Consider the following 15,644-nt stretch of genomic DNA (forward strand, 5'->3'; position numbering starts at 1 on the left):
CTGTTGCCATTTTTTGAGCAGTGATTTTTAAAATTAATATTCAGCATTTTCAAAAACACAAAGAAATTCACATACGGAAAGCATTATTTACATCTTGAACTGCACTATCAAAACCATGTCAGTCCTTATGTTTTTCATTTCTTGAAACAAACCCCATGCTCGCTAACATTTATGCGATTGAATTCTTGTCCATCTTATGCAAATGGAATACATTGTTGAGAACAGATCATTACAATGTCCCCAAAGTCTTATTAGCCAGACTTTTTATTTTAGGAATGGAACATTCTTTCCAAAGTTGCGTAACGCTCATAGTCGAGACCAAGAAATTCTGAATCAACCTTTGGTTCTTGTTGGAAGCTAGCTCCTAACTTTGACTGAGTATGAGAACTTCTGGTATGTCAGGAAGTCTATTATCACTCCAAGGGGTTAGGGGGCAAACCCTGTGATGAGAATTTCACAAAGTGCTGGGGCCCTCATGGTACCCCTTGTATCAGGGGGGTGGAACAAGGAAAATTGAAAATGCCACCATCATGGAGAGGATGTCCATTGCTGGCACCTATCATCACCCAGCAAACCAGGGCCCAATGACTATGGTTGCCAGGCGGCAATAGGCAGCAAGTGTGGTTGCATCAAGGGCCACAGGTGGGTCCTTAGGTGTCGGCCCAAGCCCAACCTGATTGACCCCTGAATCCACCTTCATAACTGGGTAGCTGAGAAATAATTTGCAAAATTCCTGAGGGTCTGGGGGGATGTGGCAGGAGAGAAATCACTGTCTCTACTTGGCCAGTCATAGAATCTGTGCTGGATTTTGGACAAAGGCATGATGGAGCATCTCAGACACAAGTTTAGGCAATGCGCACTTCGTCACAAACTGGAGAGGAACGTGAGACCAGGCGCTGAAACGTGTCATGACCAGGAGAGGACAGAAAACATGCAGAAGAAAAGAATTTGGTCCTACCTTCTCCTCTGGATCGCTGTCACTGTCACACTGCAATGCAAAGGAAACACTACGTGAGCGTGAGTGGACAAGGAAGGATACCGAAAGCAAGAACGAGACACATAAAACATTTGATTCTGGCAATGCCTCAGTCCAATACAGCAGACGGCAGATTATCAGGTGAGTGGGGTAGCATAAGACCACCTGCCCAGGAGTGTAGCCAGGGGGTGCATCAGGTGTGGTAAGTATAGCAGGTGCCACAACGCACTGTGTAAGTGGTCCCTCCCACTCGCTGACAGAGCCACAGCGGCAGCGACGGCACTACATAGGCGTTTGCTGAGCACCTATGTATTGCTATCACTGCCCCAATGGCTCCAATAGCGAGTGGGAAGGGTAGATGGCATGTAGCGCCTGCAATACTTACCCCGCCTCCCCTTTGGCCAGGCTACTGCACCTGTCCAAGGTGCCCACTGAAAGGGACAGAGCATAGCAGAGGAAAGGGGAGTAGGGGGCACTCTAGCTCCCTTCTCCTCTCTTCTCCCCCCACTTCCTCTCCTGCTCTTCTTCTCCCTTCTCCTCCAGCGAGTGAGACGGTGGTTGGAGCAGCGGACAACTGGGACAGGCCCCCTCATGACACCAAGCCGGAAGCAGGAGGCATTGGGCAGATTCAGGTACAAAAAAAACCTCCATTCAGTGACATTAACATTGGAACGTCCAGGTGGAACATCATGAGATGTGGTTAGTTCTGGGACGAAAGACATCAAACGGAAGTGACAGTCCATCCCATCGTGTCAGTTCCCTTTTGATGCAGCCAGGCGGAATGGCCATGGTTGGTAGTTCTGGAAAGGGAGGAGCAATTGGCAGTTGGCCCCAACCTGGCCGATTAGGTGAGCCTCTTTTTCTCACCTTGGTCTCTGTTGCAAGTGGATGCAATCAGAGAGAGAGAGAGAGAGAGAGAGAGAGAGAGAGAGAGAGAGAGAGAGAGAGAGAGTTGAGCAAGCCAGGTTTACATGGGGAGAAAGCCTGTATCCGTGTCTCTCTCTTCCGCCACCTGCCCACCCCATAACTCATTACGTCTCACTGTGAAAGTAATCAACACCATCTGAATGTTCCACTACAATGTTTTCCTGCACTGTAGTGACTCTGCCGAGTGCACTAGCAGCGACTCTCTCCCCGGGAACCATCAGTACCTTTGCCAACATATTAAGCCTTCCTGCCTCTTCTGACAGTCCAGTTCTAATTTCAAGGTCCACTTAATTCCTCCATCAAATCATTACTGCGCTACCCAGCAGCACCTTGTCTCTAGAGCTAAACATATGGCGCAGGACGAGACCGACTGGTCTCCATTATGGAATCGGAACAGGTGCCAAGCCGATTAAAAAAAAATGAGAGAGAGAGAGAGAGAGAGAGAGAGAGAGAGAGAGAGAATGCTCCCTTCTTCCCAATGAGTGACAGCTCCATGATCTGGCCAGGCATGGGGGCTGCCAAGGAAGGCCCCGCCATAACACAGCCCACACAGCTTGGCGAGAAAACAAGTTCCGTTTGTGGCGCTAAATTCCCACGCTGACCCAAGGACTCTCAGCATGAGCAGGCTGTCCAATTTACAGCTGAGGCCTCCAGGGCCCGCGGTGCCAGCGTCTGGCAGAGATGAATGATGGTCAAAAGCACCTCCAGCTCATAAATGATGCAAAGGCAATAAACACACTCAGCCCAAAGGCTGCCTGGCCTGACACCCCCCTGCCCAGGCTCCATTTGGAAATGCTACGGACCCAGAATGCTGCTCAACGTCTCTGAAAGGGTCCAGGAAAAGGCAGGGAGGAGAGAGTCCAATGGCAGAAAGAATCCATCTGCTCCACAATCAAGATGGGGTGCAGTGTTATATGGGCCCTGATTCAAAAAAGGCTACAACAGTTATGGAACTGGCTCCCCCAAGACCTTGTGATGGCCACAGGCTTCGATGGTTTGAACGGGGAATCGAGATGAGTCCATAGAGTGGAAGTCTGTCCGTGACTCCCAGCCATGATGGATGGATGCATCCTTCAAGTCCAGAGGCAACCTGCTTTTAAATACCAGCAGTCCTTAATTACCTGCGAGCTCTCTGCGAGCCAGATACTGGGATGGTTTAGGGAGCTACGTCCACCAGTGTCAAACCTTTCATCCATTTAGTTATGGCTTGCCTGGCTGGCAACAGCTCTTTGGTGTTTTAGGCAGATAGAGATGCGAGAGGTCGGGCAGGCCGAAGAAATGATCTCGCACACAGGTGTGGCCCTTCCCCAAAGGTAGAATCCATGGGGTCACATATTGCTAATTCATACTGGTGTCCCACAGGCAGTGACATGACAAAGGGATGTGAGGTGTGTGGACCGCATCAGGTGATGCACTCAGGGTGGGTGGGTGACACCACAAGTGCCCCAAATTTTGGAAACCTTTTGGAAAATTTATATTTATGAATAACACCAGCATGTTATATACGTATGATTGGAAAGGGAATTTCATGCATAATGTAATGAAACAAACCACACTGAAATATCTGTATTCCATCAAACGTTATGGCAAATTAACCAGAGAAAGAAAACACAACCGCCTTATGTAACAAAAAGTGGATTCCTTTAATTCAAAAATGACCAAGGAAACCGATAGTTCTGAGAGCCAATGAGGTGCTGTTATGACACAGCAGGAACCAATAGTGCTAGTCTGAGTCAACTCTCATTTCCATGCATCAGAGCTAACACTAGAACTCTTATTCAGTTGTGTGAGTGTCATCAAGTTACCACTGGGTTTTTTTTTGTTGGTTACTGATTTGTTGGGTGACTTGTACTATTATATACTAAATAAAATAAATAAATAAATAAATAAATAAATGGGGCGACACCAACCCTAGTGATGCATAGCATTTAGGCTATGCATATGATGCTGTAAGTTATTCTGCATGACCATGACTAAATGGTACGGGAGGAGGTCCATCATGGGATTGATGCGATGAGTGCCCTACTTTCCCCCCATTCACACCTTCTTTTTTCCAATCTAGGGAGCCTAGATGAACCAACGCTTGTTCCTCAATAGGGAATGGGGAGGGATAATTTGGCACTCTGACACGGAAGCTTTGGATTAGCTCTGTTTGGATTAGCTCATGAGAGATGGAAGGACTCTATGTCAGTGGTTCCCAACCCCTACAGGGGGATTTGGGAACCAGGTAAGAATTTTCATGGACGGGGAGGGGGCAGTGCTGCACAGATTGCAGCGCTGCAGCTACCAAGAGGCTTTTGTTTTTTACTTACCTGGGGGGCAGCACTAGGCTCCTTCAGGGTCCTGGGGACTGGCAGCCCCCTCTGATGTCCTCTGTGGCTACCGTAAGCAGACCTTATCCCCAATCTAAAGCTACTTCCAATTTTTGCGGAAGTCAGGAAGTAGTTTTAAATTGGAGGTATGTTGGCAACCTTCAGTCTCGAAAGACTCTGGTATCGCGCTCTGAAAGGTGGTTCTGGCACAGCGCCTAGTGTGGCTGAAAAGGCCAATCCGGGAGTGACAATCCCTTCCGCACTGGGAGCAAGTGCAGTCTGTCCCTGGTCTGTCTCCCTGGCTACGGGCCTTCCTTCTTTGCCTCTTAGCCTCAGACTGTTGGCCAAGTGTCTCTTCAAACTGGGAAAGGCCATGCTGCACAGCCTGCCTCCAAGCGGGCCGCTCAGAGGCCAGGGTTTCCCACTTGTTGAGGTCCACTCCTAAGGCCTTCAGATCCCTCTTGCAGATGTCCTTGTATCGCAGCTGTGGTCTATCTGTAGGGCGCTTTCCTTGCACGAGTTCTCCATAGAGGAGATCCTTTGGGATCCGGCCATCATCCATTCTCACGACATGACCGAGCCAATGCAGGCGTCTCTGTTTCAGCAGTGCATACATGCTAGGGATTCCAGCTCGTTCCAGGACTGTGTTGTTTGGAACTTTGTCCTGCCAGGTGATGCCGAGAATGTAAACAAGCTGCAGAGGAGATTAGAGGGGCCTGTGAAACTGCAGGACCCTGCAGGAGGCCAGTGCGGCCTCCCCCCATAAGTAAAAAAGCCCCTTGACAGTGGCAATGCTGTGATCTCTGTAGCACTGTCACTGCCATTAGACAGGGCCATGCCCCTTAAGGGGGAATGCCCTGCTTCCTATTACCTAGTTTGCGAACCAATGCTCTCTGTGCATGTGGCACTGTGTTGCAGCATATTGATGCGCTAAAAGTGGCGGTGCAGGGTAGGGAGCTGGGAGCAGGGCCAAAGCACTCATGGTGGGATTTCGGTCCATCTTTTGGTTGCGTTTCTCTCCATTCAAGCTATAAACGAATGCAGAGCCTCCCCGGTAATTGCCTTATTTTTGCAGCTAACGATATAATGCCTCCAATTGACTCTAGCGCACCTTATTTTGTGGTAGCCAAAATACCTCCAAAGAATGAAAAGATACTTTTGAAATATGGGTCAGTTCGAGAAAATGGTACCTCTTGCGAGTCCCTAATGATGCTTTAAAGGCGTGCGCGCTGCAAATTTGTGAACACTTCATCTTTTTCAGGGAAGGGAGAGGAAAGCAAAGTGTAAACCAGTGGTGTAGCTGGAGGGGGGGCAGAGCACTCAGACAGGCAGCGAGGCAGGCAAGCGTCCGCTCCCTTCGGAGCCATTCCCGGCGGGGGGAGCAAAACGGAGCCGTATGTCTCTGTTTTGCTCCCCCCCCGCCGGGAATGGCTCCGAAGGGAGGGGCCGCTTGCCTGCCTCGCTGCCAGTCTGAGTACTCTGCCCCCCTCCAGCTACACCACTGGTGCAAACATACATATAGCATTGCCTCCTGAAAAGAAAAGCTTTTTTGGTTTCTTCACCTTTTCCTTTACTCCACAGTCACAATCCACAGTCCAGGAGCTGAAACTCTCTGGCTCTGTTCATTGGCTCTGTTTACTGGCTGCTCAGAGGCAGTGACATCATGAACCCACTCAGTCCATGTGCTCCAGGGTTTCATAGGTGCATCAAGAGAAGATCCACTCTTAGCCTGGAAGAGGCATGCTGAACTCAGTGCATACCGCATTGCCCTTGCACCTGGGACAGCGGTGGCTAGTGACATTGTGACATCATTTCTGGGTTCTCCCCAGAGGAGGGGGCACTGGTGGCTTCACACACTCTGTGCCTTCTCATGAAGAGGCTCCCCTTCAAGAAATAGCCCTGCATAACCTGTTTCTGCCCAGCCCACAGGTGTACACATTTTATCGCTTTTGCCTATATGCAACATTGAGCAGAAATGGCTTCATGTAATTAAGTGCACGTGCACAGAATTGCATTTGTCATGTACATGGGTCAGAGGTGGAACTCCCATGGGACGATGGGGCAAATGCCCCAGGCACGAGCCTTTAGGGCCTGTGGAAACCTCTCTGAGGCTCCTGAGGGGCTTAGAAACTGTGCTTGCTTCCGGAAAAACAGAAGCACCGTTTAAAGACAAGCAGTAGATGAGAAGCATCTGTGATCCAAAGGAGTGTCGTGATCCATAAAAAAGTGGATTTGCATGCGGGGGGGCAGCATTCTGCAGGGGTGCCATCTTGGACCTTTGCCCCAGGGTATCAAGGCTGGAGAGGCCTGCCACTGACATGGATTTAGATTAATTTGCAGTTGGGTAAAGGGGGTCTCTCCCCTTTGGAACCATCCTGGGCAAGAGAAGCAAAAAAGGTGCACCAGGATGCAGGTCTCTTGTTATCTGGTGTGCTCCCTGGGGCATTTGGTGGGCTGCTGTGAGATACAGGACTAGATGGACCATGGCCTGATCCAGTGGGCCTGTTCTTATGTTCTTAGCTGTACACTGGGCTCTGAGGGAGGGTGGCCCCTTGCACGTTAGTGAGGCTCCCTGCAAAACTTAGTGCTTTGAGCCCCTCCCAGCTACGCCACGAACTGGTGCGCGCACACTGCAGTCTCCTAGCAGTAGATGAGAAGCAAAGCACATGATGGGTTAAAATAATTCGCAGGCCTCCCATATTTCTTTTGCCCCAACCATGTTGTGATCCATTAAAAAAAAAAAAAAGGCAGAACATTTGCTTCTTTCTTCTCTGCCTGTGAAGCCAATTGCTTTGATTGCGGTGGTACAAGATTGCCAGAAAGACTCGCCCTTGCTTGCGAAGCAAATGGAACGCGCTAATAGAACTTATCACATTACCCGATGCAGAAGTGCCATAGCTCATTACGTTAAGATAAAGGGATATCATTGCGGACGGGAAGCAGGATTGACTTTCGGAGGCCCGACTTGATGATGATTTAATCAACTGCTCTCTTTCACTTCTCATCTCTGCGCCTGTCGGTTTCGCAGGTGCCGTTAAATGAGACACTCCGAAAAGGGAGCGTGGGGAGAGAAATTGCTGTCATTACTTCTCAAGAAAGGAGCTATGCAAATCCCTGACAGACAGATTGCATCCATAATGGGCCGAGTAAAATACAAGGAGCATGCTTGACAGGTGAGGGCAAGTTATTTGTACATCCGTAAAGGGAAGCAGCGGCCCTCATTTGGAAATGGGGCTCGGCGCGAGGGAGGCGGCAAGCGGAAGGCGTGCACTGCGGGCGGGGAGCTGGCCGGGAGCAACACTGTGGAAAAAGGCATCGTGGTGGGGATACACTGTACCCCACCCCACAGCATCCATGGATTTGAGTCACTGCAGATGCTGTGGATACTGGGAGAAAGCCACTTCCAGTTTCCTTGTCAAACGGGAAATGGTTTTCTGAGACCTCCGGCAGGCCTTCTAATGACCATGGAAGCCTCCACAGGCCTGCCGGAGGTCTCAGAAAACCACTCTAAATGCTGGTTGACGAGCAAATTGGAAGAGGCTTTCTGAGTCCTCCAGAAGGCCTTCTGAGGCTCAAAGAGGCCTGTGGAGGCTTCCGTGGGTCTCAGACGCTCTGCATTATCCCAGGTAGGCCTCAGAACACCTCCAGATGCACCCAGAAGGAAATTCTAGTTGTGTCTGGAGGTCCTCTGAGGGTCCGCCCACATAAGACTATAATCCACATCTTACCAGCACTAACATCTTCAGGAGTTACCACATACCATGGCCAGTATGTTGGTGGGAACTTGAGACAGGGTCTTCTCAGTGGCATCACCCACACTATGGAACTCCCTTCTTCAGGAAGCTCCTCTGGCCCCTTCCTTATTGACCTTCAGTGAAGACCACCTTATTTTGACCCTCAGGTAGCTGCCCACATTGGTGGCTTTGTTGTGGTGTTGCTGTTAATTCAGGACAATGAGAGGCACTATCTGTACCAGTGACTTTCAACCATTTTCATCTCACCTTGTTTCCAGTGTGAGAAGATATATGTGGAGAAGGAAGTCCTTTATGTATCCAAGTCCTATGTAATACCAGGCTTTACAGACAACAACCAGTGCCTTGAATTAGACCCAGAAACATACTGGTAACCAGTACAGATGGTTAAGCAATTGACAATACAAAGTTGTCTTCTACTGAAGACAAGACCCTTGGTCAGCACTGTCTACCCTGACTGGTAGCAGCTCTTTAGGGTTTCGCCCAGCCTTACACCAGAAACAAAGCGTCATCCACTAAAACTGAGTGTCGGAAGAGTTAGAACAGACAAAAGAAAATATTTCTTTACCCAGCATGTAATTAATATGTGGAACTCCTTGCTGCAGGATGTGTTGGTGGCATCTGGCCTAGATGCCTTTAAAAGGAGATTGGACAGATTTATAGGAGAAAAGTCCCTCACAGGTAACAAGCTATGATGGATATATGCAACTTCCTGGTTCTCTAGAAGTAGGGTTCCTCTGAGCGACAGGTGCAAGGGAATGGCACCAGGATGGAGGTCTCTTGTCTTGTGTGCTCCCTGAGGCCTCTGGTGTGCCACTGTGAAATAGTGGACTAGTGGAAGCTGGACTATATGAGCCTTTGGCCTGATTTAGCAGGGCTTATGTTCTTATGAGACTGAACCTGGGACCTTCTGTATGCAAAACATGGTCTCCATCGCTCAGCTATGTCACATGCCCAGTTCTCTCCATACCAAAGTGCATGTGAAATCAGAATCAGCCTTTCTCTTCTTCTACCCCCCCCCCCCCAGAAATTGGTTTGGCTTCACATTGCCTGTTGACTGGCGTTAGATTTACAGTAATCCTTGCTTTCCCCAGGGTCTTGCATGGACAATTTAAATTATGAATCATCCCACACAGATAAAAGTTGCCATAAATAATAAAGAAAAAAATAGATCACAACTATGCCAGTCATGAATTATAAAGCAGGAAGAAAAAGAGAGGGCCCCGTTGGGGGGGGGGGGAAGATCCATTTATAGGATAGGGCACTGGCTGCAGTTGTTTTCTTGTGATATTGCCACGAGATTGAGACAAATTTAATGGAAGTCCGAAACCTGTCAGCAGTGTAAATAAATCACTCTGTCTACATGTATTTATCTCTGACTCAACATTGGTTAAGATATGGGTTGCGGGGGAGTATATTTTGCTTTAACAAACAAGCCCTATGAGGAAAGATTGAAGGAATGGGGGTATGTCTGACCTGGAGAAGAGAAAACCGAGCAGGGAGACAATGGCGCTCTTCAAATACCTGAAGGGCTCTCATGCAGAAGAGGACAAAGAGTTGTCTTCTGCTGCCCTAAAGGGCAGGGCTCAGTTGAATGCACTTAAGTTCCTGGAGGATCGATTTGGTTGAATATTAGGGGGAACTTGTGAATGGTAAAAGCAGTCTGACAATGGGACTATTTCCTGGCAGGTGGGGTGGGCACCCCACCTTTGGAGATCTTCAAGCAGAGGCTGGACATCCATCTGTTGGGGAAGTTGGTTTCCTGTACGGCGCAGGGCATTGGATAAGATGGCCTACAAGGCATCCTCCAACCCAGCTTTAACAAGAGTCCAATTCCTGGTGACGCAGCAAAATCATGCCCCACTGCTGCCCCACCCCAAGAAAGTGAACGAGGCACTGAAACATGGCCATGTGTCATGAAAGGAATGGGCAAATGAAACAAGGCACATTTAAGCAACAAAAATGATTGGCACAAAGAAACAGAGAAGGCAAATTCTCGCCCATCCCTGGTGTTGTCACATAGAACAGCCAGCCACAACTTGCTGAGGAGAGCACTGTTGAATCAACAACACATTAAGCTTAAAATACATTGTGCAATTATTCAAAAAAAAAAAAAAAAGAGGAGAGAGAGAGAGAGAGAGCGTGTGTCTCCTCCCCAGATGCCTCCCCAATATAAGGGGATGTTTGTTCCCTTACCTTGGGGCTGCAGAGGTAGTGGAAAGTTGGACAGGACTGGGACCTTGGTTGCATGTTTGCAAACACTTCCTTCCCTAGATCAGTTCACACATTACTGTAGCCAAAGACACTGCCCATGGTTACAGGGGATGGGGACATTTGGCAAACCCTGCTCCCCACACTGAAACACACAGAAGACACCCCCATCCCCATTCCTTCTGCACACATTTATCTCCCCAGGCAAATACTGCATTTGGGAAAAGATCCTCCCAGGGATTTCAAAACCAAAGGACTACGTTACATAAAAGTATCCCCTGCTTTTCGACAGCCTGCTCTTTTGACGTGTTTCAATTACAACCAGAAGTCTTTCAGCCAAATTTGTGATGTTTGAACAATTCTCCACGTGCTTCTATGATGATGCTCTGCTCATTCATTTTACTGTACTTTTGTATATCAAGTGAGTTATTTAGGCTTTCACCCACATTCATGATACTTACATTTTTCAGTGGCCGTTTTGCGTTTGCTAGCTAAATACAAACTGGGACCTTTTCTGGCTTTAGAAGGTGCTAAACCCACTGAATTATTGGGGGGCACGTGTATTTGTTGCAATTAGAGGTGGGAGAAAACGGTTTTATTTTTTTCACGGATTTCAGTGTTTTCCAAAGTGAGAAATGCAGAAATTGGTGTTATGTGTTTTTATTCAAAATTTGCATTACAATTATAAATTATAATCACTTTAAAAGTGTACTAGGAAGGAAATATAGGTGATCTAGTGTCAGCAGATGCAGCCACAGCCATGATGATTCATGCACCCCCTATTAAATAATATACAAAAACCAAATGGTTTTGCTTTTCACATATTTGGTTTTTTTTCTTTTCCTTCCTTCCTTCCTTCCTTCCTTCCTTCCTTCCTTCCTTCCTTCCTTCCAAAATTAATAAGTTCAGAAAGCAGTGTTATGTGTTTTTATTTCATTATCACTGATTGCTCCCGCCTATAGTCATAATGTGTCCTTTGGCCTGAAGTTCACTGAATACATTGGAACTTATTTCCAAATGTACAAAGTGAACAGAGTGAGGGGAAAAAAAAAATGTTCCACACCAAGTTCTTGCATGAACATAAGAACATAAGAACATACCCACTGGATCAGGCCATAGGCCCATCTAGTCCAGCTTCCTGTATCTCACAGCGGCCCACCAAATGCCCCAGGGAGCACACCAGATAACAAGAGACCTCATCCTGGTGCCCTCCCTTGCATTGGCCTTCTGACATAGCCCATTTCTAAAATCAGGAGGTTGCACATACGCATCATGGCTTGTACCCTGTAACGGATTTTTCCTCCAGAAACTTGTCCAATCTCTTTTTAAAGGCATCCAGGCCAGATGCCGTCACCACATCCTGTGGCAAGGAGTTCCACAGACCAACCACACGCTGTGTAAAGAAATATTTTCTCTTATCTGTTCTAACTCTCCCAACGCTCAATTTTAGTGGATGTCTCCTGGTTCTGGTGTTATGTGAGAGTGTAAAGAGCATCTCCCTATCCACTCTGTCCATCCCCTGCATAATTTTGTATGTCTCAATCATGTCCCCCCTCAGGTGCCTCTTTTCTAGGCTGAAGAGTCCCAAACGCCGTAGCCTTTCCTCGTAAGGAAGGTGCCCCAGCCCCATAATCATCTTAGTCGTAAGCTTCCCAGCTAAGCACCTTGTTGGGTAGATTCTCACGCCAGGTATGAATCCAGCCTTGTTGATAATTATCAGTCTGGAGTTCTGAACAGATGAAAAAAAGCCGCTGCTTCCCAAAAAGACACATGGCGCATGGGCGCATGTACAAACAGGCATGCATACAGGCAGGCAGCAAGGCCTGAAGGAGTTAAGCCTGCAAAACAACCGCACTCCCAGGGCATCTTGAAGGATGGCTGCCATCACCACAGTCAGATATGACAGAGCCAATTTGACAGGCCGCCATCAAGGGCCTTCCCGAGAAGCCGAGCGCCCTGATGGTTTCATGATGCGAACAGCCGCCTCTCAAAATGGTTTTCCTCTCCTGCTGCCTCTGCTTCCATCTGCTGCTGGGCCTCGACACCGACGGCAGCCTGCCTGTCACAGCATGTCTTAAAATTAGCCGGGGAGGAGGCACTCAGTTGTGCTAATTACATTTTAATCATTGGAAATGTGTTGGCAAATCAAGCTTCGATTGCCATCTCGGAGCCTGTCTCCTCCAGCCGAGCAGAGGGGCCGCCTGCATTAGTTGAGGCCTGCTGGGCCTAGTTCGTTCACGGAAGATGGAAGAGGAGGCCTCGCGGCGCACCACTGAGACTGCTTTGGCACATTATTAGAAAGCCACAAGGCATGTTTCAAATCATCTCCGTGTGAGATCTGCTCATTCGCACAGCCCTGGGTAGCCCCGGCGATTGGGTATGCGCTTAACAGCCGCCTCGGAGCGCTGGCTTCGCCTCCCAAAATGTTCGCCGCGTGAACAGCGGCAAAAACAACAAAGCGTCCTGTCACACCTTCTGAGCGGAGATAATTTGTTGTTGCCGGAGCTTTTGTGGCTTTTGGGGATGGGCCAGAGCCGAGCGGCGGAGCACCTGCTTGGCTCGCCGGAGGTCCCAGTTTATGACTCTGCCATTTCCAGGTAGACCCGGGAAAGATTTTGATCTGCAAGACTGCCAGTTGGTGTTGGTTACAATGAGCTAGGCTGTCTCCAAACTGTAGCCTGAGGTGTGCCGGGTGTGACAAAGTCTTACTGTCTGCCGTAGCCGCTGCTCAACATCCCCGATTGTCACGGAGCTTAGCACCAGGGAGAACCTTCTGCTGCATGCCACCCCAGAAGTCTCTGCGCCCCGATTTCCCAGGGGAAGAAGCTCCATGGTGCAAGGCTCTGTGACAATCGGGTGCAACAAACAATGGCTGCGAGATAGAAAGGTAAGGCGTGGCCACCACCCTGCCACACCCGGAACAATAATCTTGGCATGATGGATCCAGTAGGGACCTACTCAGCATAAAGTACCTTCCATGCTCTGCAGGAGCCACAGTCATAGCTCAGTGGCAGCACATCTGTTTGGGAGATGTGCAGAAGGAGAAGCAGAAGGTCTCCGGTTCAATCCCTGGCAGCATTTCTAAGTAGAGTTAGGATCCCTGGCTAAATACCTGGAGAGCTCTGTACTGGCTGTTAAGCCAGTACAGAGCTCAACAGCCCAAGATTCTGACTCGGGAGAAAGCGGGCTCACTTGTGAGCCCATGCTCTGAAAGGAGGAAGTTGTTCTTCCCAAGCAGGACGATGCCTGACAAGATGCTTAGTTAACTTGCAAGTATTAATCTGTCTTCTGCAGGGAGCTTATTTATCTGGGTGATTTGCACCCAACAGAATGCAGGGAAAGTTTAGCACTTCTTTTGACGGTAAGGAATAAATTTACCACCAGCAGCAAGGATTGCCATTCTTCTTTCCCAGAAGCCCTCGTGGGATGATGCCATGCACACGTGTACAGGAAAGATGACTCCATGTGAAAAAACCGACATGAGAACTGGCCTCCTTGAAAACACAGATTGTGTCTTGTGCTGTATGTATGCTGAACACCTGTACAGATCAACCATCATGTGTATATCATGTGTACATTGGCTGCAACACATCAATAGGTCTAACACAGAGTACAGACTGGATGTACTTCTCAGCATACGGTGAACAGAACAGGAGAATAACTTTCATGTATCCTGATCAACTGTACACAGTTTTCACACACCTTTCACACATGTGAATTCGGCTTTCTGCCTCTCCCCTCTCTTAATGAAAACAAATACCATGATTAAAACAAACAAAACGTGCACCTTTCATTTCCGGCACAGTCTTGTTAAGGCTTGCAAAGAAAATGAGGAAGGGGGAATGAGGGAATTTAGAATGCTAAATCTCCGATCAGGCTGGGGATAATATAAGAACATAAGAACAGCCCCACTGGATCAGGCCATAGGCCCATCTAGTCCAGCTTCCTGTATCTCACAGCGGCCCACCAAATGCCCCAGGGAGCACACAAGACAACAAGAGACCTCATCCTGGTGCCCTCCCTTGCATCTGGCCTTCTGACGTAGCCCATTTCTAAAATCAGGAGGTTGCACATGCACATCATGGCTTGTAACCCGTAATGGATTTTTCCTCCAGAAACTTGTCCAATCCCCCTTTAAAGGCATCCAGGCCAGTCGCTTCCACAGACCAACTACACGCTGAGTAAAGAAATATTTTCTTTTGTCTGTTCTAACTCTCCTAACACTCAATTTTAGTGGATGTCCCCTGGTTCTGGTGTTATGTGAGAGTGCAAAGAGCATCTCCCTATCCACTCTGTCCATCCCCTGCATAATTTTGTATGTCTCAATATATTTGGAGCCTTTGCAGAACTACAGAGGGGAGCCATAATGTACCTAGAATACTAGCCAAGAGAAAACCTTCAGGGCTACTCACACTGTTCCTAAAAGCTGTTCTTTCATCGGACGTGCCAGTTGAAATTACTTCTGCGACGTGGTCAGAAACAACCTGGATAGAATTTTGACTACGTCTGCTTGCTAATGGCACACTCGATGTGTGTGTGTGTGTGTTTGAGAGAGAAGCAGGTCATTCTCTTTCTATGGCAAGAACGGTGGTTCTTATTGTATGCATGCATTCTTATTGTATGCATGGTGGATGCCACACCATCAATGGCATAGTTAGAGGGGCTGCAAATCACTAAGTTTTGCAGGGAGCTTCACTGCAGAGCGCAAGAGGTCCCTCCCAAATCCATTATGGGTTACAAGCCATGATGTGTATGTGCAACCTCCTGATTTTAGAAATGGGCTATGTCAGATGCAAGGGAGGGCACCAGGATGCAGGTCTCTTGTTATCTCCCTGGGGCATTTGGTGGGCCGCTGTGAGATACAGGAAGCTGGACTAGATGGGCCTATGGCCTGATCCAGTGGGGCTCTTCTTATGTTCCGAGCCATTCCGGGCAAGGTACCTTGTTGTCTTGTGTGCTCCTTGGGGCATCTGGTGGGCCACTGTGTGATACAAGAAGCTGCACTAGATGGCCTTTGGTCTGATCCAGCGCATCTTATGTTCTTATGTTCTATGTTTCGTTTTTTGTTTTAATTCTGCAGGGCTGCAATAGTTAATGAATCTGATGGGAAGACCAAAGCGTTCTTCAAAACAACTCTTCAAGCAAAGCTTCCTCTTCTCAACAGATGTAAAGGCAGTGCCCAGAGTAGAAGCTAACATAAACAGATGGCGCCACAGGGCAACTTTCTCATCCAGTGCTCTTGGGGACTTGACTAGGCAAGATGGGAGGTGCAATGGGGGGGCCCTGTGTTTTGCGGCAGCAGGTAAGAAAGAAATCCATTTGTCACACCAGCTCCAACTGGGCTTTCAGCACAAAAGTTAATATCTGAAACCAATGAGGCATTCCTGCCCTGTGATTTCAGCCAGAGAGTATGTGTGTTGGGGGGTGGGTGGGTAATACTTTGACAGTATGAAAACCAGCTCTGTT

General features: G+C 48.3%; 1 protein-coding gene across 2 annotated transcripts in view; it reads right to left on the reverse strand.

The window, feature by feature from the left end:
* Positions 1-15,644, reverse strand: part of AUTS2 (activator of transcription and developmental regulator AUTS2) — a 656,992-nt gene that overhangs the window by 220,641 nt on the left and 420,707 nt on the right. For both annotated transcript variants that reach the window (XM_066636105.1, XM_066636104.1), the window contains exon 6: positions 959-988. In XM_066636105.1, coding sequence (XP_066492202.1) covers positions 959-988 — 30 coding nt within the window. The remainder of the gene's footprint in view (positions 1-958; positions 989-15,644) is intronic.

Source organism: Tiliqua scincoides, chromosome 8 (genome assembly GCF_035046505.1).
Source record: "Tiliqua scincoides isolate rTilSci1 chromosome 8, rTilSci1.hap2, whole genome shotgun sequence".
Lineage (NCBI taxonomy): Eukaryota > Metazoa > Chordata > Lepidosauria > Squamata > Scincidae > Tiliqua > Tiliqua scincoides.